Source organism: Peromyscus eremicus, chromosome 2 (assembly GCF_949786415.1).
Source record: "Peromyscus eremicus chromosome 2, PerEre_H2_v1, whole genome shotgun sequence".
In the NCBI taxonomy this organism is placed as follows: Eukaryota; Metazoa; Chordata; class Mammalia; order Rodentia; family Cricetidae; genus Peromyscus; species Peromyscus eremicus.
In genome coordinates, this window is record NC_081417.1 from 26,943,683 (window position 1) to 26,970,635 (window position 26,953).

General features: G+C 41.9%; 2 protein-coding genes across 5 annotated transcripts; both read left to right on the forward strand.

Moving 5' to 3' along the window:
- The first annotated feature begins 283 nt into the window (after nt 1-283).
- Slc10a5 (solute carrier family 10 member 5) lies at nt 284-1,588 on the forward strand. Its single transcript, XM_059253935.1, has one exon. It carries the CDS (start codon nt 284-286, stop codon nt 1,586-1,588), a length of 1,305 nt encoding a protein of 434 aa, XP_059109918.1.
- A 4,063-nt stretch (nt 1,589-5,651) lies between these two features.
- Impa1 (inositol monophosphatase 1) lies at nt 5,652-26,215 on the forward strand. 4 transcript variants are annotated; one of them, XR_009377508.1, is made up of 10 exons: nt 5,652-5,759; nt 8,143-8,208; nt 8,641-8,774; nt 11,065-11,169; nt 13,340-13,385; nt 15,549-15,657; nt 17,185-17,293; nt 23,306-23,457; nt 24,399-24,569; nt 25,916-26,215. XR_009377508.1 is itself a non-coding variant. In XM_059253939.1 (10 exons), exons 3-10 carry the CDS (start codon nt 8,146-8,148, stop codon nt 24,512-24,514), a joined length of 834 nt encoding a protein of 277 aa, XP_059109922.1. In that variant the 5' UTR covers nt 6,591-7,298; nt 7,585-7,709; nt 8,143-8,145; the 3' UTR covers nt 24,515-25,581. The 4 variants fall into 4 exon arrangements, 3 of the variants coding, with proteins under 3 accessions (XP_059109919.1, XP_059109922.1, XP_059109921.1); XM_059253939.1 differs by lacking the exons at nt 5,652-5,759; nt 25,916-26,215 and adding exons at nt 6,591-7,298; nt 7,585-7,709 and having other exon boundaries at nt 24,399-25,581; XM_059253936.1 differs by lacking the exon at nt 25,916-26,215 and having other exon boundaries at nt 24,399-25,581.
- The last annotated feature ends 738 nt before the right edge of the window (nt 26,216-26,953 follow it).

A 26,953-nucleotide genomic window follows, 5' to 3' on the forward strand; every position in this document is an offset into this window, starting at 1 on the left:
AGAGAGATTAGGTTTTTGTGACAGGGACACCTGTTAAATGCAAGGGTTTACTTCTCATTTTTCTTGACTACAAGTTAAACTGGTTGTGTCACTCCCTAGATGGCTCTATCTATATTCGTTTGAAGTACAGCAGTTCCTCCTCTTGGACCTTGACCCAACCAAACCCCAGCTGTTACCTAACTCCCATTTATGCATTCTGCCACTGAAGACCGGCAAGAAGAATGGTCTTTTTTGTTTTTTGAAAAAACCGAGTTGCCACATGTGGTTGCTCTAACCTTTCAAAATGTTTGGAAAAGTTTTTGTAATCCTACTTTTGTTGGTAACCCCAGGAGAAGCAAGGAAGTCGTTTCTCGGTTTTCAGAACATACAAAATACTGAAATACTGTCATTTGCTAAGGCAGAAGAAACTGTCGTTGTAAGGTCCAGTTATAAAGATAAACAGCCTAGCTCCAGCTACCTTTTTGTGAAATCAGACGATCCAACGGTGCTGCAGGTGGTGAATGTGACCAAGACCTCGCTGGACGCCACAGACTTTACCATCCGCCTAATGACTTTCCCAGGAGAGACGAATCTGACCATTCAACTCTGGGATTCCCAAGGTAGGCAAAAAAGACTCATTGAAGAGATAAAGAATATTAAAGTCAGAGTGCTCGAACAGACAGAAGACAGCCTCTTCCAGGCACCTATGCATGTCAATAGATACATCCTGCTGCTTGTTTTATCGATGTTCTTTTTAAATAAATGTGCCTTTGGCTGCAAGATTGAATTCCAGGTACTTCAAACAGTATGGAAGAGACCTCGGCCGGTAGTTCTTGGGGCAGTCACACAGTTTTTTCTTATGCCATTCTGTGGTTTTCTCCTGTCTCAGATTTTGGGATTGCCCAAAGCACAAGCTTTTGGATTTGTAATGACCTGCACATGCCCAGGAGGAGCTGGGGGCTATCTTTTTGCTCTCCTTCTGGAAGGAGATGTCACTTTGGCCATTTTGATGACTTGCACATCAACATCCCTGGCCCTGATAATGATGCCTGTCAATTCGTACTTATATAGTAGGCTATTAGGATTAGCAGGTATATTTCACATTCCTGTTTTAAAGATCGTGTCTACACTCCTTTTCGTCCTTATACCAATATCGGTGGGTGTAGTCATCAAGCACAGGACTCCTGAGAAAGCAGTCTGTTTAGAGAGAGTAGTTCGGCCTCTGAGTTTGACTTTAATGTTTGTCGGGATCTATGTGGCTTTCAGGATGGGAATGGTGTTTCTGAGAACGGCTAACCTAGATGTGCTTCTTCTGGGGCTGTTGGTTCCTGCACTGGGCTTTACGTTTGGCTATTCCTTTGCTAAAGTCTTTATGCTGCCTCTTCCTGTTTGCAAAACAGTTGCTATCGAAAGCGGGATATTGAACAGTTTCTTAGCCCTGGCCATTATTCAGCTCTCTTTTTCACAGTCCAAGGCATATGAAGCCTCTGTAGCTCCTTTTATAGTAGCCATGTGTTCTGGATGTGAAATGTTACTGCTCCTTCTGGTTTACAAGTGTAAGAAAAGAGGAACCCTTAGCACAAAAACTGAAAACACTCCTTTAGTCTAAAACTTACAGCACTCCCAATTATGAGACACTGTGGGAGATTCAAACTATGCCTAAATAATGCTTGCTCTAAAGTCATCTCTCATCTGGCTAAAAGCTTGACATGGGAGGTGAGATTATTTCTTCTAATACTTAGTGTATGTTTTACATATTTGTGTAACATATAGGTGTGTATAATATGTATATGTTAAATGTTATATATGTTTATATGTATATGTTATATAACACACACACACACACACACACACACACACACACACACACACACACGTTATCCATAGTAAGCACCCAGTGACTGCTACAGTACATATTGAGAAGGGAGCTTAAGATCCCTTGCAGTGTGTTAGTTTGGTAATGATTTTACAACCTCTTAATGAGGAATAGCAATGGAAATAACCAGTAAATCCTGTATGTCCTAAGTTTTTAAGGAAAGAAGGCTCTTTGGATGGAGCAGCACATGCTGATTTGGGGAATGAGCAGGCAGATTCCTATCTGGCCCTCCCACTAGCTCATCTGGAAACAGCCTGTCTTGAATAAACACAGCAGCTCTGTTTTCACAGCCACACGTGCTTCTGACTTCCATCTTCCACACCAAAGGCACTGCCACTCATCTGGAAAGGACATCTCCTCCCTCCTCTGTCCTTTTTTTTAAACAGTCAACCTCATTATTGCAAAATGTTCATCTACTACCTGCACCAGCCTCCTCCCCATTCCCAGGGCTATTGCTCTTGTTACACATATATTGCTCTTTCTCCAGACTTTTCCAAACTGGCTTTGGCTTCTTTCTCCTAACTCTAGTCAGTAATATTAATCTTATAAAAGTTTAACTTGGATGGCATAATTTCCCTGCAAAGAAGCCTGTTTGCTACATGCATAAAGCTCCTATTCCCCAGAAAGGTATTATTACCCTCCACTCTGAATTTAATCAGCTTCCGGTTTGCTCCCTACCACTTCTTTACATATGTGTCTTTGCCATTTTGTAGGTTCCTTTTGACTCAGATTTTGGCTCTGCCTAAGGCACAAGCTTTTGTATTATACAGGTCTTTGCTTCTGGTAAAGCAGAGGTTTAGTGTCTCAAGGATATACCTTGTGTAAGCCAGACTGGCTGTTTTATAGCAATTTCTGTTCTGTTTAATCTCCTTACTCATCTTTAAGCATGAAACCCATTTGATGTTTTTCTATCATATTAGCACTAAATTTTCCAAATGCTTATTCAAACAGATTGTTAAAGCACAAGCTAGGACTCATATGAAGACCATGCTTCAAAAAGTAATCAATTAGTCTTTGGTCAGGGGTGTGCAGCAAGAGTGCTTGTCTGGCATATTTGAAGCCCTGGATTGTAACACTGAAAAAATAAACACACACACACACACACACACACACTTCTACATGCACTTCATGGGATAGATTTCTACATCATCAAAATCTATAACTGAAATTTTCGATGCATTTTTTAGTACTTAAGAGCAGACCAGTCTGTATTCTTGTCTAAGACAATGTAGCCATTAAGGAAAAACAAAACAACAAAAACAAAAACAAAAAAACACTCTTAAGGATATACCTTTCTCTATTTGACTATTTTCTTGTTGTTGAAGGCAAAATAACGATCCCATATTCCAGTTCCCTTATTTTAAAAAGGTGGAAATAATGATGTCAACTCCATTAGATTGTCCTGGGAATGATATTCAGCCACACGTCTACTGTGCTTGCTTAGCAGAGCACAGAGTTAGCTATTATTACTGCTTTGTTCAAGTTTAAACTGTTGACACTGACAGATGCATACTGGTGGTTTGAAATGTCAGATAGCTATGTTTGGAGCCTAAACCTTTAATAATTTCCTGTCAGTGTTCCTGCCTATAGTGCTGTAGTCCTGGGAACTTCTGTTTTCTGCTGACATAAGATAGACAAATCTGCTCTTTCTTATATCACTAAGTCTAGTGTATCAAAAACAGGATTCATAAAAGACCTGATGCTATGATGACGGGTGGCTGTCCTGACCTTAAAAACAGTGATTGCCTCCCTGGAGTATTGGACTCCTTCAGACAGAAAGGTCCATTCAGAGGCTCAATATATAAGTGTATTTATGTAATACAAACTTAACTAGGTACCTCTTAGTGAGCATAATGTGCCAATTGCAAGTCAGGAGACCTGCCTTTCTAGTTGTGCTTTATGATCAACCTTATGACACTGAAAGTGTGTCAGTTTTTAATCTGTAAAACCCAGAGATCAACAGAGGCTTCATGTTCTCTCTCTCTCTCTGTGTCTCTGTCTCTGTCTGTCTGTCTCTGTCTGTCTATCTGTGTGTGTGTGTGTGTGTGTGTGTGTGTGTGTGTGTGTTTGTGTGTGTGTGTGTGTGTTTAAAATCTCTACCATCTCCGAGTTTTTCTCTTGTCATGTATGGATGTCTCTACGACCATCGGAACCAACTTTCACACACTCAGTAACAGGGTTTTGGACTTTGTGGCACCGGCTCGCAGCACGGCCATCGTGGAATCAAACACTGTTGTGCATGTCACTTTCAGAAATCACCTGGCAACAGAAAGGACTGTTTGTGCTGAAGAACCTGAGTTCTGAAGAAAACAGAACTGGAGTTCCTGCTCATCTGATGGAGGAAGCCAGTGACAGCTTTAATGTGAAGAAATCCTGTATTCAGTCCCTCATTTATCTTACTTCAAAATGCTTACAATGATTTTCAAGACAGTGGGACAACTCTCACTCATGAAAGGTTTAAAGATGCTATTTCCTCAAAGGCCTAGGGAATTCCATTTGTTCACATATCCATGTCTGTCAGCATACATTTGATAAGATTTTTTTTTAAAGTGGTTGACAATGGATAACCCAGAAATCTAGTTCTTGAAGGCCTTTTTGAAAAATCAAAAAAAAAAAAAAAGCCGAAAGTATTTGATAGAGGTATCCAAGGCAGTTTCTTAAGATAGCATTCTTCAGAAGAGCAAAGACAAGTTTTGGCTCTTCGTGAGGTTTACAAGTTGGATTCATCATTCCTGCCACTCATCTCTGAGACATGTTGCACATCATTAACAATTTCTTGTCTTTTGATTAAATCAAGAGAAGCAATGAATTCACAAGCAATTATGCAAGAACACTGTGGTCCTCTTGTGGGTAAGTCATATGTGTAGAGTTTTCCACTTAAAAGTAACATGCCTGCCATCATACCTGACCTACCATTTCATGTGAGGAAACATTTTAAAAAACTATACACTAGCTTCTGTTGCCCGTATGGAGCAACCTGGTTGACCCATATATATTTTCTGTATGTGGACTTTGGAGTCAGGGAGCTGTGCTCATGCTGTGTGAGTTTGGGACAAATCCCTTAATTTCTCCAAGCCTCAGTTTCATGATCTGTATGAAGAGAATCTTCATGAAATGGTTGCAACACTTATGTATAGGCATGTACGAACACAGTTGCTGCCTGGTGTGGTGGCACATGCCTGTAACCGGAGAACTCCAGAAGTGAAGACGTGAGGATCAAAGACTTGAGAAGCCAACCTATGCTACATAATGGGACACTGTTAAAAATCCATGGCTGGGAAGGTAGCTCCACGATAGGGTGCTTGTATGCTATTTACAAAGCCCCAGGCTTTATCCTTAAAACTGAGGGTTGGGGCAGGTGGGGAGCCACCTGCCTGCAGCATGTCAAGCCCTCAACAAACAACAACCGGTATCTAAGTGAATTACTGCAAAGAGAGTTGGTGCCGAGAGCCAATTATCAAAAATTTAAAATCTCCTTTAGGCTTACCTAATACAAGTTTAGCAACTAAGAGCTGCACAGTGACAGTCACAACTCCAATTTATCTGTGACCAAAGAGCAGGATGGAACTCAAGGACCAGATGGGAGAAAGGGAAATGGGAAAACATGAACGAATAAAGACGAAAGTGGAGATTTGCAAAATAAAGAGGGGGTTCTTAGAGAAGAAAGGGTATGCAGGAGAATGCCAGAATACACCAACTTCAACCAGACCAGCCCTCCCAACGCCAAGGACGTCCAGGTTGGCAACTCCGGGCGGAGTCCAGACGTGAAGGCGGGGTTTCTAGACGTCCGGTCCCCGCCCGTAGGCCTCAAGGGGCGGGACTTCCTGTCGGAGCAGCCCCGTTACCTCCGGAAGAGCCGAGCCCGACCCCGGCAGTTGAGCTTCGCAGTGCGCGCTCACACGAGGTAAGTCCGTTCTGTCCCTGCATCCCCGTGCAGCGGTATTCGGTGGCCGAGGCGCAGGCTCTGACGAGCTGCAGGCGAGCTGCCCCATGCTGGGCCGGGGCGGTGGCCGGGCCCTCCTCCCGGCTCTGCTTTCCGGAGTACTCCGGAAACAGCCGAGCGGCTTCGCCAGGCCATCCTCATTGATCTCCGGGGTTCTATGTCGCAGAATACGCCCGACTTTGCAGAAACCCTCAGGGATCTATATGGCAAGTTCCCTGGGTCCCGAAATCACAGGGTTAGGGATGGACAGGCCCGGGTCCGGTGATGTCTTGGGTCAGGAGCGGGGACAAGAGACGGGAGCGGAGTGGCTGTACAGGATAGAGACAGTTTAAAGTCTGTATGACTTTTGTTCCCAAAGTGAAGGCTGCTAGAATATAACCCCCATGAGAGCAAGTCTTGTGGCAAAGAGGTCTTTGAAATAAAAGGGTTTATTGAGCCATTTACATATACCAGCTAGGAAAAGACCAAGACTTGGGGCACATTTTGTAAAAACAACAAGGGTAAAAAGTATGTCTGAGATTTATAGCTAACGGTATTTTTGGATTTCAACGCACAGGTTTTTTTATTGCCCCCACCCCTACCCCACAAAAAAAGAACAAACCCCAACAACTGTTACCTAATTGACTTCCCTTATTCCCTGTTGTGGACCCTGTAAATTTCAGGGCACCTCAGAAGATTTCATTTATCAGCCCCCTTTCCTCAAGAAATATATTCAGACTGGTTGAAAAGATGTAGTATGCATACAAATGACCAAATGCTGTATAGCAACAGCATTTTTTTTTCTGCAAATGTCTATTGGTTGATATCTATTCGGCTGGATAATTCCTTGAAGATATGATGGATAGCTTTTGAAACAGTCTTGGGGAATCGGTAGGTGTTCTGTTAGTGGTTAGTGTTGTCACAAGGTGACATGTGAGAGGCAGGAGCAGTTTCTGGTGAGGAAGCCCAGCCCAAGACAGTTGAGTTGTGAGAAGAGTGGACTAAGAACAAGGTTGATAGTGTAGAAACCATTCTTGAAGAGCACTAAGCAGTTTGTTCTACAACTTAGAGTAGTCTTTTACAGATACTTGAATGCTTGTATCACAAGGAAAAGGCATGTAGTCACGATGGCCTATGGCTGTAATCCCAGCCAGCATTCTGAAAACTGAGCCAGGACGGTCAAGCATTTGAAGCCCACCTTGTCTCAAGGAGAAGGGAGCAGCAGCCAGTAGACACTTGTCCATCTGCTCCGTGTCCCTGTGCTGCTTTTCCTGTGCAGTGAGGCAGAGAGTCCAGATGCTCTTAAAGAGGAAGCACGGCGTCACTTGCTCTCTGTTGTGCAGCAGACAGAGTTAGTGTGGCTTTATAAAGAAGGCCACCTTTTCTGAGCATGACCGCTCCCATGCCTCTCTGTGCGAAGAACTCCTGTTAGCTGTGGTCAGGCCTGTGGTGGGTCTCTAGCGGCCAGCAGAAAGCTGGCAAGTCACATGGTTATAATTCCCCCTCCCTGAAGCCTAGGAGGTAAATGGCGCCTTTGCTTTTATAATTATATTTTTAGGCCTAAAGTTTTTTTCCCTCAGAATGCTGTAATGGAAAGCAAGGAACTTTCAAATCAGAGTTGAGTATACATTCTGTAAAATCTGCCTGTATAACATTGGGCAAATTATTTCTAATCTGTATGCCTTAAATTCTTCACCTTTACAACCTTATTAAAAAAAAATTCCATGTGCAAAGCACTTAGCTTCCCGGAGTTCAGTTAACACAGACATCTTTTGCTCCTTTGTCTTTAAACCTGCCTTGATTTCAGCCTTCCTGGAGTTCTTTTCTTGTTCCGCCCCCCACTCATATACCTGACCTTTAGACTACTTCTTAATCACATCTTGACCTACCTAAGCTTCAATTGGATCCCTGCTGTCTCCACAATATGATAAGGTATGGCCACTTCCCAAATGCGATACTATGTGGACACTTTGGAAGACAACTTCATAGAACATGTTTTTGCTTTGATAATTCTTCTATTAAGTTGGGTATAGTGGCACATGTCTTTAATTTTAGCACTTGGGAAGTAGAGGCAGGGCATCAGGAATTCAAAGTCATCCTTGGCTATTTATTGAGTTTGAGACCAGCCTGGACTGTGAGACACTGACTCAAACAACAGTAACAAACATTTTCTACTATAGAGGTGAAATATGCGGTGTTTCAAAATGATGTTTACTGGGCCTTTATCTTGGGCAAAAATGTTGAACTGTAAACCAGGGAAGGGCTGAATCAAAATCAAAGTGAGTTTCTAATGGAGCCGCTTGTGTCAGTGAGTGCTTGCAGAGTTTGTAACTGTGTTGTGCTTCCCTGTGTTGGATGTGTTTAGAAGATGTCCGACCCCTGGCAGGAGTGCATGGACTATGCGGTCACCCTCGCAAGACGAGCTGGAGAGGTATGTGTGAACCACAGTTTCCCTGCCGGAGTGTGATGTGTGTAGAGACCGCAGGACAGCCTTGTTCGGGAAGGAAAATTCCATCTTACTAAACGCTTTAACTACAGTGGAGTCATGGATGGAACCTGGGACTGTGTGCATGTTAGGCAGGCACTGGCACTACATGACATCCCCAGCTGGATTTTCCAGTGTGTATTGTTAAGCTTTTGTGATGACAGTCCTGAATCTAAAATAGGATATGAAATTATGTAATATTTTACCTAGAAGGTCATAACACTAAAATGACTTATTTCATAGACATTTTTGAAAGAAAAATTAAGAACATTATGTAAGACTGATTGAATGTTTGAAATTATTTTTATAATGTACCTTTTTGTTTGGTTTAAAATTACTTACATATTTTTTACTTGCTTACCAAAAATGTCTTTTTAGATGATCTGTGAAGCTCTAAAAAATGAGATGAATGTTATGATTAAAAGTTCTCCAGCTGACTTGGTAACGGTTACTGACCAGAAAGTTGAACAGATGCTTCTCTCTTCTATAAAGGAAAAGTACCCATCTCACAGGTATTTCTTGCACCAATTTAAAGTGATAAAAGTAAGCCTAAGTTGTAATCTATGAGGCCTGTATTGCTTCTAGGTACAGATTTGTAAGTTGACTTAAGCTTGGAAAGGAGTCTATTTGAGTTATTGGGCAGCTCAGGCTGATGCGTAGGAAGAAGACACACCTGTGGGTGATGTCTGGGCCATTGCTTTGGATAGTGTGTGCGGTCTTGATCTTGACTGACGGCATTGACTGTTTCTGACCAGTCTTTTAGATATTTGTACCTCATTAGTTAAGATTCCAAATCCTGAGAAGGAGCCCCTGGTGCTGAGTTAGGTCGATTGCCTGAACTGTGGTTCTAGGAATGGGGGAAGAGGGGGTCTTTGGATTTCTTAGATGGTGGAGGCATTTTGCTGCTGCAGGCACAGTAGAAAAGCTCAGTTAAACTCCTGCATTGCAGAGTCCCTTACGTGTGAGAGAAATGGTAGCATTGGGAAGTTTGAGAGAAAATCCTAAAGTCAGGACTCTGCGCAGACACAGGAATTTAGCAGAAACACTGTTGTCAGCCAGGCAAGGTGGCAGATGCCCCTAATTCCGACACTGGGGAGATGGAGTTAAGAGGCATGGGGATGTGTAGCCGGCCAGGGCCACCCAGTGAGAGCCTGTCTCAGGAAACTCCAGGCTGGAAACAGGTCAGCAGTAGAGCACTCTGCATGTGCAAGTCCCCGAGTCTGATCCCCAGACCTTTAAGAAGTTAAAAGCCATCCTCTGAAAAACTATCCTCATAGTTCTGTTCCTTCTTCCTCCTGTGGCATCAGCCATTATCAGCCTTTTAGCCACTGAGAAGGAACAATATTTAAAATTGTGACTGAACATACTTCCTTCTAATAAAACAGAAGTAAGAGAAAGAGGACAAATATTTATTAGGACAGTTCAATGTCAAACAATGAAAAATTCAAAAAAGAAAACAGAGAAGAAACTAATGAACTCAGACACCATTTATAAAATCAACTTATAGTTGTTGTACACAGTCATGGCGGGTAGTTTCTAGTCACGTTAACTTACTGACTGTTCTCTGTTATCTATTACTACTATTAAAATAATTCTAAATGACGGACATAGTGCGTCACAGTTTCGCCAGAGTTGGGAAGATGGGAGTAGCTGGGCCGCATGGCCCTGGCTGCGGTCTCTGGAAGTTTCAGTCAGTGGTCCAGAGGTGCAGTCCCCAAGGCTCCAGTAGGTTGGGAGTATCCCTTCACATCTGTGGCTGCTGGCAGCTGCAGCTCCCTGGGGCTGTCTCCTGGCAGCTTCCCCAGTTCGGCACTTTTGTGGCATCCTCTCAGAGCTACGTAGAAGCTGGCTTCTCCCGGGATGGGGAGGGAGAAGCGGTGTGAACAAGATGGGAACCACCAGGCCAGTAATAAGGCCATTCAACTGTCACTCCTGCTGTGTTCTGTGGATTAGAAGTCAGTGTCACACTCAAAAGAAAGTGTTATGTGGACTCTACATCTTGATAGGTACTAGAGAATCCGTGGCCTTTTATTATTTATTTCAATTGGTTTGATTTTAAGACAAAGTCTCAGTCTTGCCCAGGCTCTCCAGGAATTCATGATTTCACTTATACCTCTAGAGTGCTGAGATTTTAGGCACTGCAGCCACACCCTCCCTGTGCTCTCACTTTTGAAATCACTGTATTTCTTTAATTTCTCATTTTAAGGAGGACCTTCTCAGATCCTGCATTTATGCCAGCATTGCATTTAGAATGTAGGAGTCTGTACTGTTTTACATGCCTTTGTTCTGGGGAAAGTAGAGCTTTGTCATATTTATCACGTGTGTGTGTGTGTGTGTGTGTGTGTGTGTGTATGTGTGTGTGTGTGTATGTATGTGTGTGTGTGTATGTGTGTGTGTGTGTATGTATGTGTGTGTGTGTGTGTGTGTGTGTGTGTATGTGTGTGTGTGTGTGTGTGTGTGTGTGTGTGTGTGTTTTATTTTTAGAAAGAAAATGGGCCAGGTGATGGTGGTGCACTCCTTCAATCCCAGCACTCAGGAGGCAGAGGCAGGTGGATCTCTGTGAGTTCAAGGCCAGCCTGATGTACAAAGCAAGTTCCAGGACAGCCAGAGCTACACAGAGAAACTCTGTCTTGAAAAACCAAAAAAAAGGAAAAAAAAGAAAGAAGAAAGAAAGAGAGAGCAGCAATAGAACAATAGTCTAGTCTTGGCTTGTGTTTCATGGTAGACCCTGTAGCTAAGGAAATGAAGCTTAAAGTTCTGACTCTAATTTAGAGGTTAGAAGTCTGTGTTTCTTGCTTTCAGTTTCATTGGGGAAGAATCGGTGGCGGCTGGGGAAAAGACGGTCTTCACAGACAACCCCACGTGGATCATTGACCCTATTGATGGGACGACCAACTTTGTACATAGGTATACCTTTAATTTTAATATAATCACTGTTGTTGTTAACTGGATGATTCTCTGTGCAAGGCGATACATACTTTAGGAAGCTGTATAAGTTGTTTTTGTTCTTTATTCTAAGAAACTATATAAAATGTAGCGGCGGAGCTACATTTCCTATGCAGGTGTTTTCTAAGATGAGGAGGAAGTGAAGGAAGGGTACTGTATGGACTTGTGCCTGGTCGCCATTCTTTTTCTTCCTGGGAAGACTATATAAACATATGAGGGAATGACATGGGTGCTCAGGTCAGTAAAGGAATTGGTACAGGTCACTGATGGAATACTCTGTGTACAATGAGTTCACTCTAAGAGAAAAGAGAGGCACTAAAAGGGGGTGGGTGTTGAGATCTACAGACTCAACAGACTGAGATTTAAATCCTGCAGCTTATTTATTGGCTTTGTGACTGAGGGCAGTTAGTCTTCCTAAGCCTCAGTTTAAAATTTACGTAAAACCAGGCTGGAGAGATGGCTCAGGGTACAGGCTGCTCTTCCAGAGGACCCAGATTAGATTCCCAGCACCCACATGACCTCTCACAGCCATCTGGAACTTCAGTCCCGTGGGATCCAACACCTTCTTCTGATCTGCACAGACACTGCATGAACATGATGTTTAAACACCCATACACATAAAATAAAAATAAAGGTTAAAAATGCTTAAAATCCAAATGTTCTAGTTTGTTATCTGTTGCTGTGATAAAGCCATGACCAAAAGCAACTTGGGGGAGGAAAGGGCTTATTTCATCTTACTCTTTACAGTTCACCATTGAGAGAGCCAAGGTACAAACCACGGAGGACTGCTCACTGGCTTGCTTCCCCTGGCTTGCTCTGCTACCTTTCTTCTGTAGCCCAAGCCTACCTGCCCAGAGATGGCACCACCCACAGTGGGCTGGCCTCCCTTACATCAATTAGTAATTAAAATAATGCCCCACAGACATTCTCAAAGGCCAGTTTGATGTCGACAGTTCCTCAGTTGCGATTTCCTTTTCTCAGATAAGTCTAGGTATGTGTCAAATTGACAGAAACTATGACCCTGGGTATGATAGTATAATCCTAGCACTTGGGAGGTGGAGGCAGGAGGATCATGGGTTTGAGACAAGCCTGGGCTACACATTGAATTCCAGGCTAGCATAAACTACCTAGTGATACCTTAGTTTTTAAAAAGACCTTGTAAAATGTCCATATTAATAGCACCTGCTTCATAGAGTTACATCTCTCTGGGATTCTTGTTGTACACTTTTGTAAGAACTAAGTATAGTGCTTGGCCTGGTAAGGATAAGTTGTCTTGTAACTGTGTGTGCACACATGTGAGTATGCTGCGTAGACAGTTACTAAAGTCTATAAAGCTGTAAGGCATAGAATCCACATGTGACAAGGCACCGTACCTTTTAAATATGGAAGCTACTTGAGAGACATTGAATAAATCAAAAGGTTGTAATGTGTTTTTATTAAAATAAAAATTCCATGTTAAATACTTAAGCTTATTTTCATCAGTATTTAAGCTTATTTCAGTTATGTTTGAACCTATTTTGCCTAATTTTTTTTAAAAATTCTGATTTTCTTAATATGTGAGAATATAAAATATCTGTGTGCAAACTAGAAACTGTGAAAATCACTGGCTAACTGTGTTTATTTTTCTAACATTCAGCTCCTAGTTCCATGTCAGAATAGGAATGAATAATTTTTCCTCCCTGGTTTATTGCTTGTGGGGGAACTGAAAGGAATGTTTTCTTTTTAACTGTGACCAGTGTTAAGGAACTTTGAATTTGTATTTTGAAAACCAAGCGTGTACATAGTTACTTTTCTTACAGTGTTTGACATAAGGAGCTGTGGGATGGATGGTGTGCAGTGCAGTTTTCTTCCCACTCTGTCGCCCTGGGACTGAGGATCCCTTTCTGGAAGTGATGTTGTTGCCAGTTCCTTATGACCCTTTCAGTCATGTTAATGTCTGTAGAAGCATCGTGTGTGTGTGTGTGTGTGTGTGTGTGTGTGTGTGTGTGTGTGTTGCCTCTTTCTCCCATTTATATGTATAACTCGTGACATATTCCATCTTCAGGGTCATGAGAATTAATTTGAAATAATCTTATAAGTACTTGTTGAAATTAAATTCTGTCTTGGTTAGTTTGTGTATTTTTTTTTTCAGGTTTCCTTTTGTAGCTGTTTCTATTGGCTTCGTTGTAAATAAACAGGTATGTCTTAAATGTATGGTTCATAAAATATCTTGCTTTCCTTTTCTGAGAAAAAGTAAATCTGTCTGGTGTTCGGTTTGTGCCACCACATCACTGTGAACATAAGCTACAAGACTGGGGACATCTTCACATGCATTTCCAGTGGATAAGGTTGTTTCCTGAGAAGACATAGTTGGAAAGAGAAAGTGAACACAAGTAAAGGAAACACAAATCATCATCATACTTATGACACACGTAGCTATGACAGGAGTTAACGTGACTAAAATGTCTCAGAGACGAGGTGGGACATGTCTAAGCATGTCTTCATGATGTTAGTGAAGGGAGCCATTGAAAGGCAGTGAGGTGTCTGGGGCTGAAGGATGGCTGGAATTAGGGTGTGTTTAGGAACGTAGACATAATTGAATTCTTACATGCAAAACCCAGTAGAGTGAAATCGTTGGCTGCTGTGGTCCCTTTTTGTTCGTTCCCTGCTGTTTGGCTGTTCGGCTGCTGTCTTCAAGGAGCTTGTGCACTGCATTTGATCAATATGAACAAAAATATAGTTCAGAAATTTCTGAAATAAAAACCCAAGGCTAAGTGGTAGAGTGCTTGCCTAGCATATATAAACCTCTGAGGTGAATCGCTAGCAATGTGCATGCACGGCATGTGTATACACACACACACACACACACACACACACACACACACACACACACACACTAAAAACATGTTAGTACAAAGCTCTTGGTTACTGGCTGCGTTGGTCACATAGCGCACCAGGTGGTCCTAAATAAGCCTTTAGCACAGATTCAGCCAGAGCGTAAAGTGGTCTCTACTTTTGAATCCTTAGTTTGTTACGGTCAGGTGTGTCACCAGGTAAAGGTAACATGTAGAGGAAGGCAGAGGAGGATATAAGCAGTTCTGTCCACAGTGCAATGGGGGACTGTTCATAACATAAGGCATCTTAGAAGTTGGCTGTGTTAGTTGCCACTTAGAAAATTAGAAATTTGCCAGCTTTGAAGAAGGAGGAGGAGGGGGAGGAGGAGGAGGAGGAGGAGAAGGAGGAAGAAGAAGGAAGAAGAAGAAGAAGAAGAAGAAGAAGAAGAAGAAGAAGAAGAAGAAGAAGAAGAAGAAGAAGAAGAAGAAGAAGAAAAGGAGTTTTATCAGAAAGAACAGTTTGGCAAAGTTGATATGATTTTGACCTCTTTGCAAGAGGTTTCTGCAAGACAGTTACAAAGCGTAGACCCCTGTGGTGGGATTTATGGGAGCCAGAATTATTCTTAATAGTTGAATCTGTGGATTTGAAGGCACCGTGAGAATCTAAGTGCTAGCAGGGAAATGGACGCCGTGCAAGATGGGTAGAAAGCCTGAGGTGTCAACTTTTAAAGGACACCTCAGGGAAACATGGAGCTTTTAAATTAAGTATTGAAGAGCTTTGAGGATGGCTGTCCATCTCTAGCATTTGGGGGTCAGCAGAGATTTATTATAGTTACAGTAGACTGACTGGGCAGTACAGAACTCAGACTGCAGGGTGTCAGCAGAAGATTAGAAAGTACAAAATGTAGACCTTTTGTTCTTTGATAGTGAAGGGGCTGCTTTAATAGAACCCAGGAGACTGGGTGAATAAACATAAGTACATCGGCACACAGTGGAAGCTGGGGTTTAAGGTTAGTGTCTGGTGAAACCATTCTCTTCTGAGGCTGTGCGTCTTAGGCTGCTGGAGAGGAAGAAGGCTGAATCCTTACATGGTAGAAGGCAGATGCCTCTTAAAAGCCACACCTCCCAGTACCTTTCTGTTAGCTATTAAATTCAGCATGAAAGTGTAGGGGGCAAGAATTCAAATGAGCAATAAGGATGTGAAAAGTTACCAGAAGAGAAGGAGGACCCGTGGATGGAGTTTGTCAGAGAAGGGATGAGCAAGGATCCTGATGCAGGCAGACACAGGGTTCATTGTAGAAAATACAAAAAGCTGCCTCCATCCGAGGTTAGGAGAGAGGGACAGTGTGTTTTCTGTGTCTGGACTTGAGTGGGAGGGGAGCTAAGGATTGAGGTCTGATGACCTGCTGTGTTTGGGCTACAGTCGAGCGTTTGCTCATCTTATTAATATACTAGATGTTCTTGATACTTTATTCAATTAATTGAAAAAACTCAGATTTGCTAAAAGAGCCTTGCTTTCCCATGCAGATGGAGTTTGGAGTTGTGTATAGCTGTGTGGAAGATAAGATGTATACTGGCAGGAAAGGAAAAGGTGCCTTTTGTAATGGGCAGAAGCTTCGGGTCTCACAACAGGAAGGTAGGTGTGTCTTCCGGCACTTGGTACCCTTGGCCAAGTGTGCTTGTAATTACATATTTGTATGTTAACCTCTGGACGTAGCGAGTATTAGCTGACCCAAGATTGTATTATTGTTTCCTTTTCCCTCCTGACTTCAGTTTTTAGTGTGATAAAACATGGAAAAGCAGGTGTCATTGAGCAAGTGCACGCAGTATCAGATGATGTCAAAGGAAAGATGTTGATGTCAGTCAGGTTCCTGTTCTGAGGCTCGTGACTTCGTGCTTCAGCCACACTATCTCAGTCTCCTAGAATTCCTGCACTTGACTGGATGCCACTCAGCCCATTATTGGCCAATAAATCATAAATAATGCAGTTAAAGCTGAGATCAGTTGGGCATAGGGGCGTATTCCTGGAATCCCAACACTCAGGAAGTAGAGGCAGGAGGATCAGGAGTTTGAGGCCAACCTGGGCAAAGCCAGTTCTTGGGCAACCTATGCTTTGTACAAACCTTTACCAGAGAAAAAAAATCTGTACCTTTTCCCAACAAGCAAAACCACCTGAGAATCCTTAAGAATGATACCCAGTAGTTTCTCAGTCTATGTGAGGGTCAAGTCCTTCATATAAAATAATGTAGTTGCATATAACCTGTCCACATACCCTTGTTTTCTTTGTCTCTAGGTTCATTACAGCTAATACAGTATTGATGCTGTATAAATGGTTGTTATACTCTATGGCCTAGGGAGATAATGTGGGAAAAGTTTCCATATTCAGTGGATACAGGGTTTCTTTTTTTGTGGGGCAGGGGAGGGGTGTTGCCATCTGAGAGGAGTTAAGTCTGTGAATGTGGACCCTGTCTGTATGAAGCTAAGTTTGTGTGTATGTGTGTGTGTATACATACATGCATACTCATTGAGGTAGACATTGGTGTTTGAACTGTTTCAATATGACATTTGGTTGGCATTTTAAGTCACCTTTCTTTCATAAAGGATCCTTTCAGTTTTGTAAGTACTTTAAACTTGCAAACAGTTTTGATTTTGGAATCTTTGCAGATTTTCGTAAGTTTCATAACTAACCAGCCTACCTACCTACTTTCCTTCCTTCCTTCTTTTCTGATTTTGTTTTGTTTGGTTTTGAATCAAGGTCTCACTGTAGCTCTTGCCTGGAACTGGCTGTGTAGACCAGCTTGGCCTTGAACTGAGAGATCTGCCTGTTTCTGTCTCCTGGGTGCTTAGATTAAAGATGGGCACCACTATGCCCAGCCATAAACTTTCTCTTAAACACTTAAGTTGAGGGCATATTTTTAGTTCATTTCTTTTTGTTGTTGTTGTTATTTTTTAAATGATTTATTTTTATTTTTTTAATTACAGAGTTGTGTCGAGCACCATACCTAATTTATAAGTTTTTTAATATTTGAAGCTTGGAAAAACGTTTGACAAAACTTGGAAAAAGAATTTAAATATCTCATTTTTTTCTGAGTTGTGTCAGATTTCTTCTAGAGTTTTGGTTATTGACATCTTGTGGTTTATTTGAAATAACTTCCCTTTTCAGATATTAGCAAATCACTCTTGGTGACTGAGTTTGGCTCGTCCAGAAAGCCAGAGACTTTACGGACCGTTCTCTCCAACATGGAAAAGCTTTGCTCCATTCCCATCCATGGGTAAGCCTTCTCACTCCCACCAAACTTGCAGCTAATTTCACTTTCTAAAGGAATTTGTGTGTGTGTGTGTGTGTGTGTGTGTGTGTGTGTGTGTGTGTGTTGTGTGTGAGTGTGTGAGTGTGCTCTAACATGTGTCTATGTCTGTTGTGCTTGTGTGGAGACTAGATATCTTGACCTTAGATATCTTCCTCATGGTTTTAGATGAATTTTGTTTGTTTTGTTTTTGATTTTTACAACATGATTTTGCTGTGTATCTTAGGCAGGCCTTGAGTTCACAGTCCTGCTGCCTCTGCCTCCCCAGTGCCTCAGTCTCCTCGATCTGGGCTGAGAGGTGTGTGCCACAATGTCTAGCCTTGTCCCTCTGTTTTTGTCTCTCCGTTTAAACATATCTCTTGCATAAAACAGAATGGAGTTTGAATTTATAAGTCAATTTTGAATGTTTTTAATAGACACAGCTATTAATGTATTGTGTTGTGATAGCTGTTTGTATTTTCTGTAGTTACTGTGTTTATTTTATGAATTCTTTGCTTTGTTTTAAAATTTTTGTATTTATAAATGCTTACATTTTTAGCAAATTTCTTTTGTATTAAATCTTTCTAATGTTCTTAATGTTGCTTTGTTTTGTGTTTAAGATAGGATGTCACTGTGTAGCACAGGCTAGCCTGGAATTTGTCATCCTCCTGCCTCAGTCTCTAGTGCTAGGGTTGGTTATATGTTTTACACTCATGTCCAACTTCAGAGACATTCGGTAATAATGAGTTTTATAAGTAAATAAGCCGAAAGTGAATATTGCTGGGAATGATGGCGTATGATGATACCGTTGCCCACTTAGGAGGCTGAGGCAGTAGGATTGCTTGATTCTGGAAGTTAGGGTTTTCAGTGGAGAACATAGTGAGACCCTAGCTCAAAAATGTTTATTTGTTTCTTTGTTTTTGAAGCAAGTACTTACCCTAGACATTTTAGGAAAAGCTAGTGATTTGATGTCCCTTAAACTTCATACAGGTGTTTATTATACAAGTAGCGTTTTTCTGACCTTTATTATAGTTGTTTGAGTAAAAATAATCATTACAAAAGCCACTGAAGCAAGGCATGGTAGAGCATGCCTGGGATGGTAGAGCATGCCTGGGATGGTAGAGCATGCCTGTAACCTGGGCCTCTAGGAAGCTGAGATGAGAGGACTGTAGAGAATAGTTCAAGGACAGCCTGAGCTAGATAAGAAGAGACTGTGTCAAATGAACGAGAAGCCAGGCTCTGTAACACTTCTCTGTCATCCCAGGTACTGAGCAAGCTGAGGCAAGGAGGCTGGGCTGCATAGTGAAAGCTCATTTCAAAGAATGCAAAAAAGCTCCTGAATGACGAGGAATTTAGGCTTTTATCCTATTGCTGATTGTCAATACTCTTTTTCTCCTGAAGTGTCATTGGGCATAGACTCAGAACTCATCAAGGACCATCGAGTAACCCAGCCTTGTTTTATAGCTGAGTTGAGAGGTTCAGACATAGGAGATCACACAGCTAGATGGAGAAACAACCACAGCCCTGGCTTCCAGATCATTCTTTCTTCAATATGTAACTTCTCTTTTAGGAGTTAAGATGTTCCAAGTACATTTTGACCATGCTACAAACTATGATTTGGGACTATAAATCTGGTCTGCGTAGTAATGTGTAAGGTAAATGAGCAGCTTTGTAACCTAGCTATGGAACCTCCCAGAACATGAAACTTTAAAGGCCTAAGGCATAATGACCTTGAGGCAGGAACAATGTGCCCTTTCAAAGCTTGTGCTCCAGTTGGCTGTGTGAAAGTTGGCACTTTAACCCTGGGCAGTAAAATGGCTGTAAAGCAGCTTCAAGTGGCTTATATGTTAGCTTTTTGTTTGCTGTTGGCTGAAATAAAAAAATAACTTTTAGGTTTTGATTTTGGGTTTTTGTTGTTTTTTTTAGTAGTTGAACCAGGAAGGTGTTAGCAAAGATAAGTTCTGTTGTCTCACTCCTTTCTGGGCTCTGTTGTGTGTTTTCAGTGCCATTTTAGAATTGCTCATAGAAAAAAGTGAGATCTGAAAGTCATGATTTGTCTGACTGACAGGAACAGGTAAACCAGCCAGCCAGGTCCTGAGGAGGTCACGACAGGCATGAGATAAAGTAAATTATGATGAATCACTTGCTTGATCTGAGGGCATTAATGCGGATGTGTCCAGCGTTTGAAGATTGTGACATGACACTGTCATCTTCAGGGTTCACACTTGAGTACTGCACAATCAAGTTACAAACAAGAATCGTATGTAGTCTCATGGTATTTCCTGTTCAGTCTACAGTTTTGTGTAGATTCAAATCGGACAGGCCCAGAGAAGAGCAGTTTTATAATAAACATGGTACTTTTTACTAATATATCATTTGTAGTCATTGCATTTGTAGTTTAAGATAAGTTGTCCCCACTTTCATGACAAAAACTGAAAATTTGAAGAAGTTGTGAAGTAGCTGAGCGAGAGAGCAGACCTAGATCTTTTGATGTGGTGCAAGCTCTCTTCCCTCCTAGGCACACTCAGTCTCTAGAAGGAGCGGATGAAGATCCAGTTCGGAGCATACAGTGCAGAATCTGGGTCACGGTGTCACTGCCAGCAGAGTGATGTCTTAGGTGATCCTTAGGTGCGAGAAGAACAAGCCCTTGCTGACTGCCGAACCCCTGCCCAAGAGCCCTCGATGTCCGCCAGAGGCCAGCAGGAGTTCCCCTGGTGGGGATGATTGTGCACCCTTGGGTTAGGCACCTCTGAGTGGTAGGGCACAAGAACTTACTTGTGAGCAGTCCTGGTCATTCTTTGCAGAACTTGAGCTCTGAACTACTGTGTCCCTGTCTCCCTTAAGAAGTAGGGAAGCAGCCTGTCCTGGGTTTTGGTTTCAGTTTGTTTCCTTTCAGGCAGAGTCTTACTGCGTAGACCAAGGTGGTGTCAGACTTAGAGTGCTCCTGCCTGAGCCTCCTGAGTTCTGGGGTTCTGGGCATCTCCATCGTGCTCAGCTCACCTTTCTTTATATGCTAAAACTTGTTACTTAGAATTGGATTGACTCTTCTTGCTAGTTCATTAAACTTGATATGAAACTGAAGTGTAAGTTGTAAAACGCACTCCAAATCAGAGGTGTTTATTCGAGGGAGATGCAGTAAAGAAACTGCCAACGTGACTGCTCCATTGTATGGTTAAGGTTTTTATTGTAGATATGAGAGAAAAAGAGCCAAGGGCATCTGGAGGAGTCGAGAACAGAGAAAAAGAAGTAGACTGAACATTGCCAGGGTTGGGGAGCAGGAGCAAATAGTGGAGAGAGGGAGAAAACAAAGACAGAGAGCACAGTGAGAATAGTTGTAAGGAGGCCGAGCAGCCAGGGGAAGGGCCGAGAGACTGGCATGGGGGCTTTGAAATGTGCAACTTGTACTTGTGAGTGGGGACTGAGGGAGCCTGGAAGCTGGCATGGGCTTTGATACGTAGCCACAAGTGTATGTCAGTGGAGGCGTATGCCCCTTCTTCCAGAGGTAAGGAAAATGACTCCTTTTGGCATATGGGAGCTGGATTTACAAGCTCCTGAGGGATGTTGGCTTTTGTCTAACCACCAGAAGTCCTACAGTTCAGGGAGAGCTGGGCCTGGACCCAAATGTTAGATGAGTCAGCGGGTTCATTCTTTGTGGGGGAGTCGAGTACCCTTTGGATCCGACGGGTGTCATGTTATTCCCATCCTTTTTTAAAATTGGCTTTGTGAAAGATGCTAGGTTTTGTTTTTAAGATACAGGAAAAAAAAAACCCCACAATTCATCAATTCTCAAGTACTTTTGAAGAAATATAAACTTTGAGAGAATGAATCTCTGCCTTATTTCCAGAGGTTGAAATATTAGTTAACAAAGGAGTTCAAAGTAGATAGGGTAGAACCCCCTGTAACCTCAGGAGGCTGAAGTAGGAAGGTGGCAAGTTCCAGACCAGCCGGGAGTATTTAGTGAAGCTTTGTCTCAAAAACAACAGTAACAACAACCCCCCCCCCCAAAAAAAACCAAACAAATAAATAAAAATTAAAAAGGGAAATTTGGGTAAAACTTTGAAGTACCTTACAGACATTATGTTCCCTTGTTCCCTGGCTCCTTTTTTTTTTTTTTTTTTTTGGTTTTTCGAGACAGGGTTTCTCTGTGTAGCTTTGCGCCTCTCCTGGAACTCACTTGGTAGCCCAGGCTGGCCTCGAACTCACAGAGATCCGCCTGGCTCTGCCTCCCGAGTGCTGGGATTAAAGGTGTGCGCCACCACCGCCTGGCTACCCCTGGCTCCTTTTTGTTATGGTTGTTGCTGTGTTTGTTTGGAGACGGTCCCATTCTGCCCAGGCTGGCCTCAAACGCATGATGGTCCTCCTGGCTAGCCTCAGCTTCCTTCACCTACACTCTAGAGCACTGGCTCCCAGTATTGAGACCCTTTAAGAAGTTCCTTGTGTTGTGGTTTTCTCTTTGCTCCAAAAGCCATACTTAATTAAGTATGTAAGGCTATAACAGGCTTTATTGTGTTGCTACTTCATAACTCTAATTTTGCTACTGTTGTGAATTGTAGTGTAAATATTTTTGGAGATGGAGATTTGCCAAAGGAGGTGCAGCCCTCATGTTGGGAACTGCTGCTCTAACATGTTTATTTCTTAGTGAAAGAGATACTCATTAACATAAGCACTTCAAACACCAGTGCTGGTGTTTCTGCATATGCTACAGGTCAACCATGAAGGTCACAGGACAGCTTTCAGGGGTCAATTCTCCCTCCACTGTGAGCTGTAAAGATGGAACTCAGGTCGTCAGACTTGGTGACAGTTAACTTGACTTGCTAAGCCATCTTGACAGCCCTCTTTGTTTTTGAGGGTCTCACTTTGCAGCCCTAGCTGGCCTTGAACTTAATATGTAAAGACCAATACTTGACCACCAGTTTTACTATTTATACGTGATTTTTCCTGAATTCACGAACCTCCTGCCTTGGCCGCCCAAGTGCTGAGATTAAGGTGTGTACTAGTGTATACAGCTTGATTCTCATTGCTCATCCGTTTCCTTTAAAGTAGTTTCATAGTCTTTCATTTGTTATGCGCTTAATATTTTTTGAACATTTTTAAGCTCCTGTTATTTGTAGAAAATAATGACATTTTGAAAAGTAAAGACTGAATGTTCATGCAGAGCCCAGGCTCCTGTTGTGGGTTCAAGCACAAGCATGATGTTTTCCAGTTGGCAGTGAGCAGTAGCATGGTGTTTTGCACGACCTGCAGACAGATTGCACTGTGCTATCTGTGCAAAATAAATGCACTGTGGTGCTGGGGTCTAGACACAGGAATGTACACAAGGGTCATTATTCTTCACTGTTTGTCTATTTTTGTTTTTTGAGACAAAATGATACAGTGTACTCCAGGCTGGCCTTGAACTCACTGTCCTGCTTCAGCCTCTCAAGTACTGTGACTACAGGTGTGTGCTGTCACACCTGGCTCTCTCTGCTGTTTTTTGTTTTGTTTTGTTATCCCTTAAAGTCTTTGTTATCTGTCGTGTTTGTCTTATTAAATGGTTGCTTTGTGATAAATTCGTGATTTACATAGTACATAGTGACAAGATTATTTTAAGAGATTTCTTTTTGTGTGTGTGTAGGAATGTTTGCTTGCATATATGTGTGTGCACCACATACATGAGTGACTGCAGAAGCCAGAAGAGGGCATCAGATCCTCTGGCACAGCAGTTCCAGGTGGTTATAAGCCACGGAACTGAACTCAGGTCCTTGCAAGAGCAGCAAGTGCTCTTAACCTCTAAGCCATTGCCCCAGCCTTCATATGTAAATTTTATATACTTTAAGTATATAGAGAACATTTTTATATAGAGAAAGTTTAAAGTATATAGAGAATACTTTTGTCCACAATTATGCTCTAGATTGAGGCAAGCAATCTCAGTTGGCATTGAAAGTGACCTTAAAGAGGAATACCTCTTTTGAGAGGGTTTGTTTGGTTTGTTTTCCTCTCTAATCTTATTTTTCATGGTAGAATCCGGAGTGTTGGAACAGCTGCTGTTAACATGTGCCTTGTGGCAGCTGGAGGCGCAGATGCATATTATGAGATGGGGATTCACTGCTGGGACATGGCAGGAGCTGGCATCATCGTCACCGAAGCGGGTGGAGTGCTGATGGATGTGACAGGTGAAGTCATGGCACCCCAAAGCATGTTTCCTTCACATCTGTTAGGCTTTTCCTCTCTGTGTGGGCTCTGGAAAACAAAACACACAGTTGATAACCTGTCCTAATAGAAAAATAAGCTATATAATTTTCTATAAAATCAAACATTAGAGATAGAGACAAAGATGGTGCCTAGTGGTAATACATAATGAGAAATGATTGAGACTCTTCAAGTGGGAACATCAGGAGCTCCAAAGAGGCTTCAGGAAGGTCTGCTCTTCTCTGAGGCTTGTACCATGAACTTTGAACAGGCCATAGTGAGAGTGGACAATGGAGTTTGACCACCACCTTTTGCTCTGGCCAAGGTCAGTTAAATATTAACTCTGAGCAGAAGGTGAAATTGGAGAAAATGAGCCTGAGTTCCAAGAGTTTACCAGTAACCAAGGAAGTATGGCACAGTGGAACAGGAAGTGGAAAGAAAGCCATGTAAAAGACATCCGGAGTGAGTACCTGTCCACAACCACTTAGACAGTGAAGAAGTGGAGGAGTGTGCCTGTCCACAGCTGCTCAGACAGTGAAGAAGTGGAAGAGTGAATAAGTGGAGGAGTGTGTCTGTCCACAGCTGCTCAGACAGTGAAGAAGTGGAGGAGTGAAGAAGTGGAGGAGTGTGTCTGTCCACAGCTGCTCAGACAGTGAAGAAGTGGAGGAGTGCCCACAAGGAGCAGAAAGAGAGGGTGGCGTTTAAACTTGAGGCCCCTCATATTGGTACTTACTCAGAAAGGATGCCTAGAAACTTACATCCTCTCAAGGCTGAAACGCTGTCATTGGGTGATGAATTTCTTTTTTTTAAAGAAAACTGAATATATTAAAATGTTAGCATGGCCATAAGATATAGCTGTGTACTTGCTTGTCTCCTGGCTGTTTTTCTACAGGGTATAACTTTTCTATATTTGATTTGATTTCAGGTGGACCATTTGATTTGATGTCTCGGAGAATAATTGCAGCAAATAATAAAGCATTAGCCGAAAGGATAGCCAAAGAAATTGAGATAATACCTTTACAAAGAGATGACGAAAGTTAGTTGGCACAGAACCGTGTCCAGCTCCATCACACATGCTGACCCTGGGATGTTAGAGGTGTCTGATGTCACTGTTTATATTTGTCTTTGAGGTCCTGATTTTAAAATGGGAACATTTTTTTAAAATGACATATGCAAAATTAGATGGAATATTTGATTGTTGAAAGAAAATTTGCATGTAAGAATATCTTGGGGACAATATACAGGAAGTATAATTAATGAACTAGCCATGGAATAGTCACCAGTCCACATGATCCCCTTAAATTTTAATGTACTATTTATATGCACAGTTCTCAATTAGAAAGTTTTCCTTTTGTAAAAGTTTTTCTCTTTATTCCAAAAGCCATATTTAATTAAGTTTGTAAGACTGTAGCAGGCAGGTTCTCTTGTTGCAGAGAGCCTTTTTGTTTTATTAATCACTGTAATTCAGCATCTGTCAAACAGTAGGCAATCTAAAATCACCTTACAATAAATACCGGAAGCCGCAGATCCTGCTTCTAATGGGTACAGCGTAAGATGACTATTCTATATCTTTGCTTCCTGTTTTGAAGTTACAGTTATGTCACTGTCCTTTTTATATTTCATATTGCCATGCCATTTCATAGAACTATACTGCCAGAGATGATTGCTTATTGTGGTCATTTCTGCAGTTGGTAGACTACTGTATGTTGTAGGCTCCGTCTAAACCCCTGTACTAGAGAGAAATTTTCACAGTATCTGATATAGTTAGTTGTAGTGTAATGTTTTACTAAATATAGTATTCACATTCAGATACTTAAACTGGTTTTGGCTGTGCTGACAGATGTATTGTGGAATTAATGGTGAATGAAGTATTTGATTTCTTTCCAAAATCCTTACTTAATTTCATCACTGCTGTCTGTATATTCTATAAGGATCTTGGGCCTCTCAAACTCAAGAGGGCCTCTCAAACTCAAGAAGAAAATTTAATGGTTCCTATTCCTTTTTAAAGGATTAATTTATTGTCTAGCCTTGGTCCTTGGCATATGAACAGATACTTTGTTCTTAGTATGTTTGAACTTTGTATTTGATAAAATGAAGTGTTCTTGTAAGTTCCAAGGCAGGTATTATTTTATTGTTGGGTGATTTAATATATTAAATCTCTATGATACTCTGATTTAGGCACTGTAGTTAATATATATCTGCTGTTAACTACATGATTGAAAACCTCACATATCATGTAAATTCTATTACAAGACAGGTTGTTTTTGCAATTAAATTTATGGTTGGGGATTTAGCTCAGTGGTAGAGAGCTTGCCTAGCAAGCACAAGGCCCTGAGTTCAGTCCTCAGCTCTGAAAAAAAAGAAAAAAAAAGAAAAAATTTATTTTAATTAAGACTGTTATGAATAACATTTTATTTTATTATATTTACTTATGTATCCCAGGCTGGCTTCACAATTGTTATGTAGCTGAGGATGAACTTGAACTTCAGATGGTCCTGCCTTTCTCTCTTTAAGTTCCGAGACGCACAGAAGATGGTTTTGAGCTATCACATCCGGTTTATATGTGCTAGTGATGGAACCCAGGGCCTCGTGCTTGCTAGATAACCCCAGCCCATAAATAACATTTAAATTAAAAGTGTAATTAATGATATAATATCAAAGCTTATAGTCTCAGCTCTTTTTAGGGGTTTTGAGTTGAGTTACAAATATTTGAAACTAATATATATGATTGGTTATGTATTTTTACCTTTTTTTTTTTTTTTATGGTTTTTCGAGACAAGGTTTCTCTGTGTAGCTTTGCGCCTCTCGTGGAACTCACTTGGTAGCCCAGGCTGGCCTCGAACTCACAGAGATCCTCCTGGCTCTGCTTCCCAAGTGCTGGGATTAAAGGCGTGCGCCACCACCGCCCAGCTGTATTTTTACCTTTTGCATATAGTTTTCTCAAAACAGGTAAACACTTGGTATTTTCCCCGTGGCTAGCTGTGTGTGTATATTCATACTTTGGAGGCCTCAGGATTGCTCAGATGTCAATTCCCCCAGGTGGATATGTATAGTCAGGCTTTGAAGGAGCTTTCTGTCACTTTAACAAAATGTGGTGGCATTCTTGCTGAGCTGCACCTGGCCTGGCTCCAGAGAGCAGCACCTGCCCTAATCTGTCTTTTGTTTAGCAGACACCTTTTGTTTCTCTTGTCCTCTGTGTGAAGCCTGTCTTGGAGTTTCCCAAGGATACAAAGGCCTATGCAAAACTTGATTCAGGAAACCGGGAAAACCGCGGTACCTGACCAATCGAGGAATTTGCACTTGGCATTGCATTGTTGGGGGCCCCTTTCAGGGTGTTTTGAGCATATGGAAATCAACTGGCTAAACTGTAATGGCGAGAAATAAAAATGCCTGAGGCCAAGGGAAGGTGCTTCAGTCCTTCGAGGCTGGACCCCCCTGCAGCCGTCAAAAGGCCAAATACATTCTTAAGGTGCCTCTGAA

What these genes read in the sequence shown, in the direction of transcription:
- Slc10a5 (XM_059253935.1), top strand. Translation starts at nt 284, where the DNA reads ATGTTTGGAAAAGTTTTTGTAATCCTACTTTTGTTGGTAACCCCAGGA.
- Impa1 (XM_059253936.1), top strand. Translation starts at nt 8,146, where the DNA reads ATGTCCGACCCCTGGCAGGAGTGCATGGACTATGCGGTCACCCTCGCA. An exon ending in GAAAAGTACCCATCTCACAG is followed by an intron (nt 8,775 to 11,064) that starts GTATTTCTTGCA and finishes TCTTGCTTTCAG; the next exon opens with TTTCATTGGGGAAGAATCGG. An exon ending in GCTTCGTTGTAAATAAACAG is followed by an intron (nt 13,386 to 15,548) that starts GTATGTCTTAAA and finishes TTTCCCATGCAG; the next exon opens with ATGGAGTTTGGAGTTGTGTA.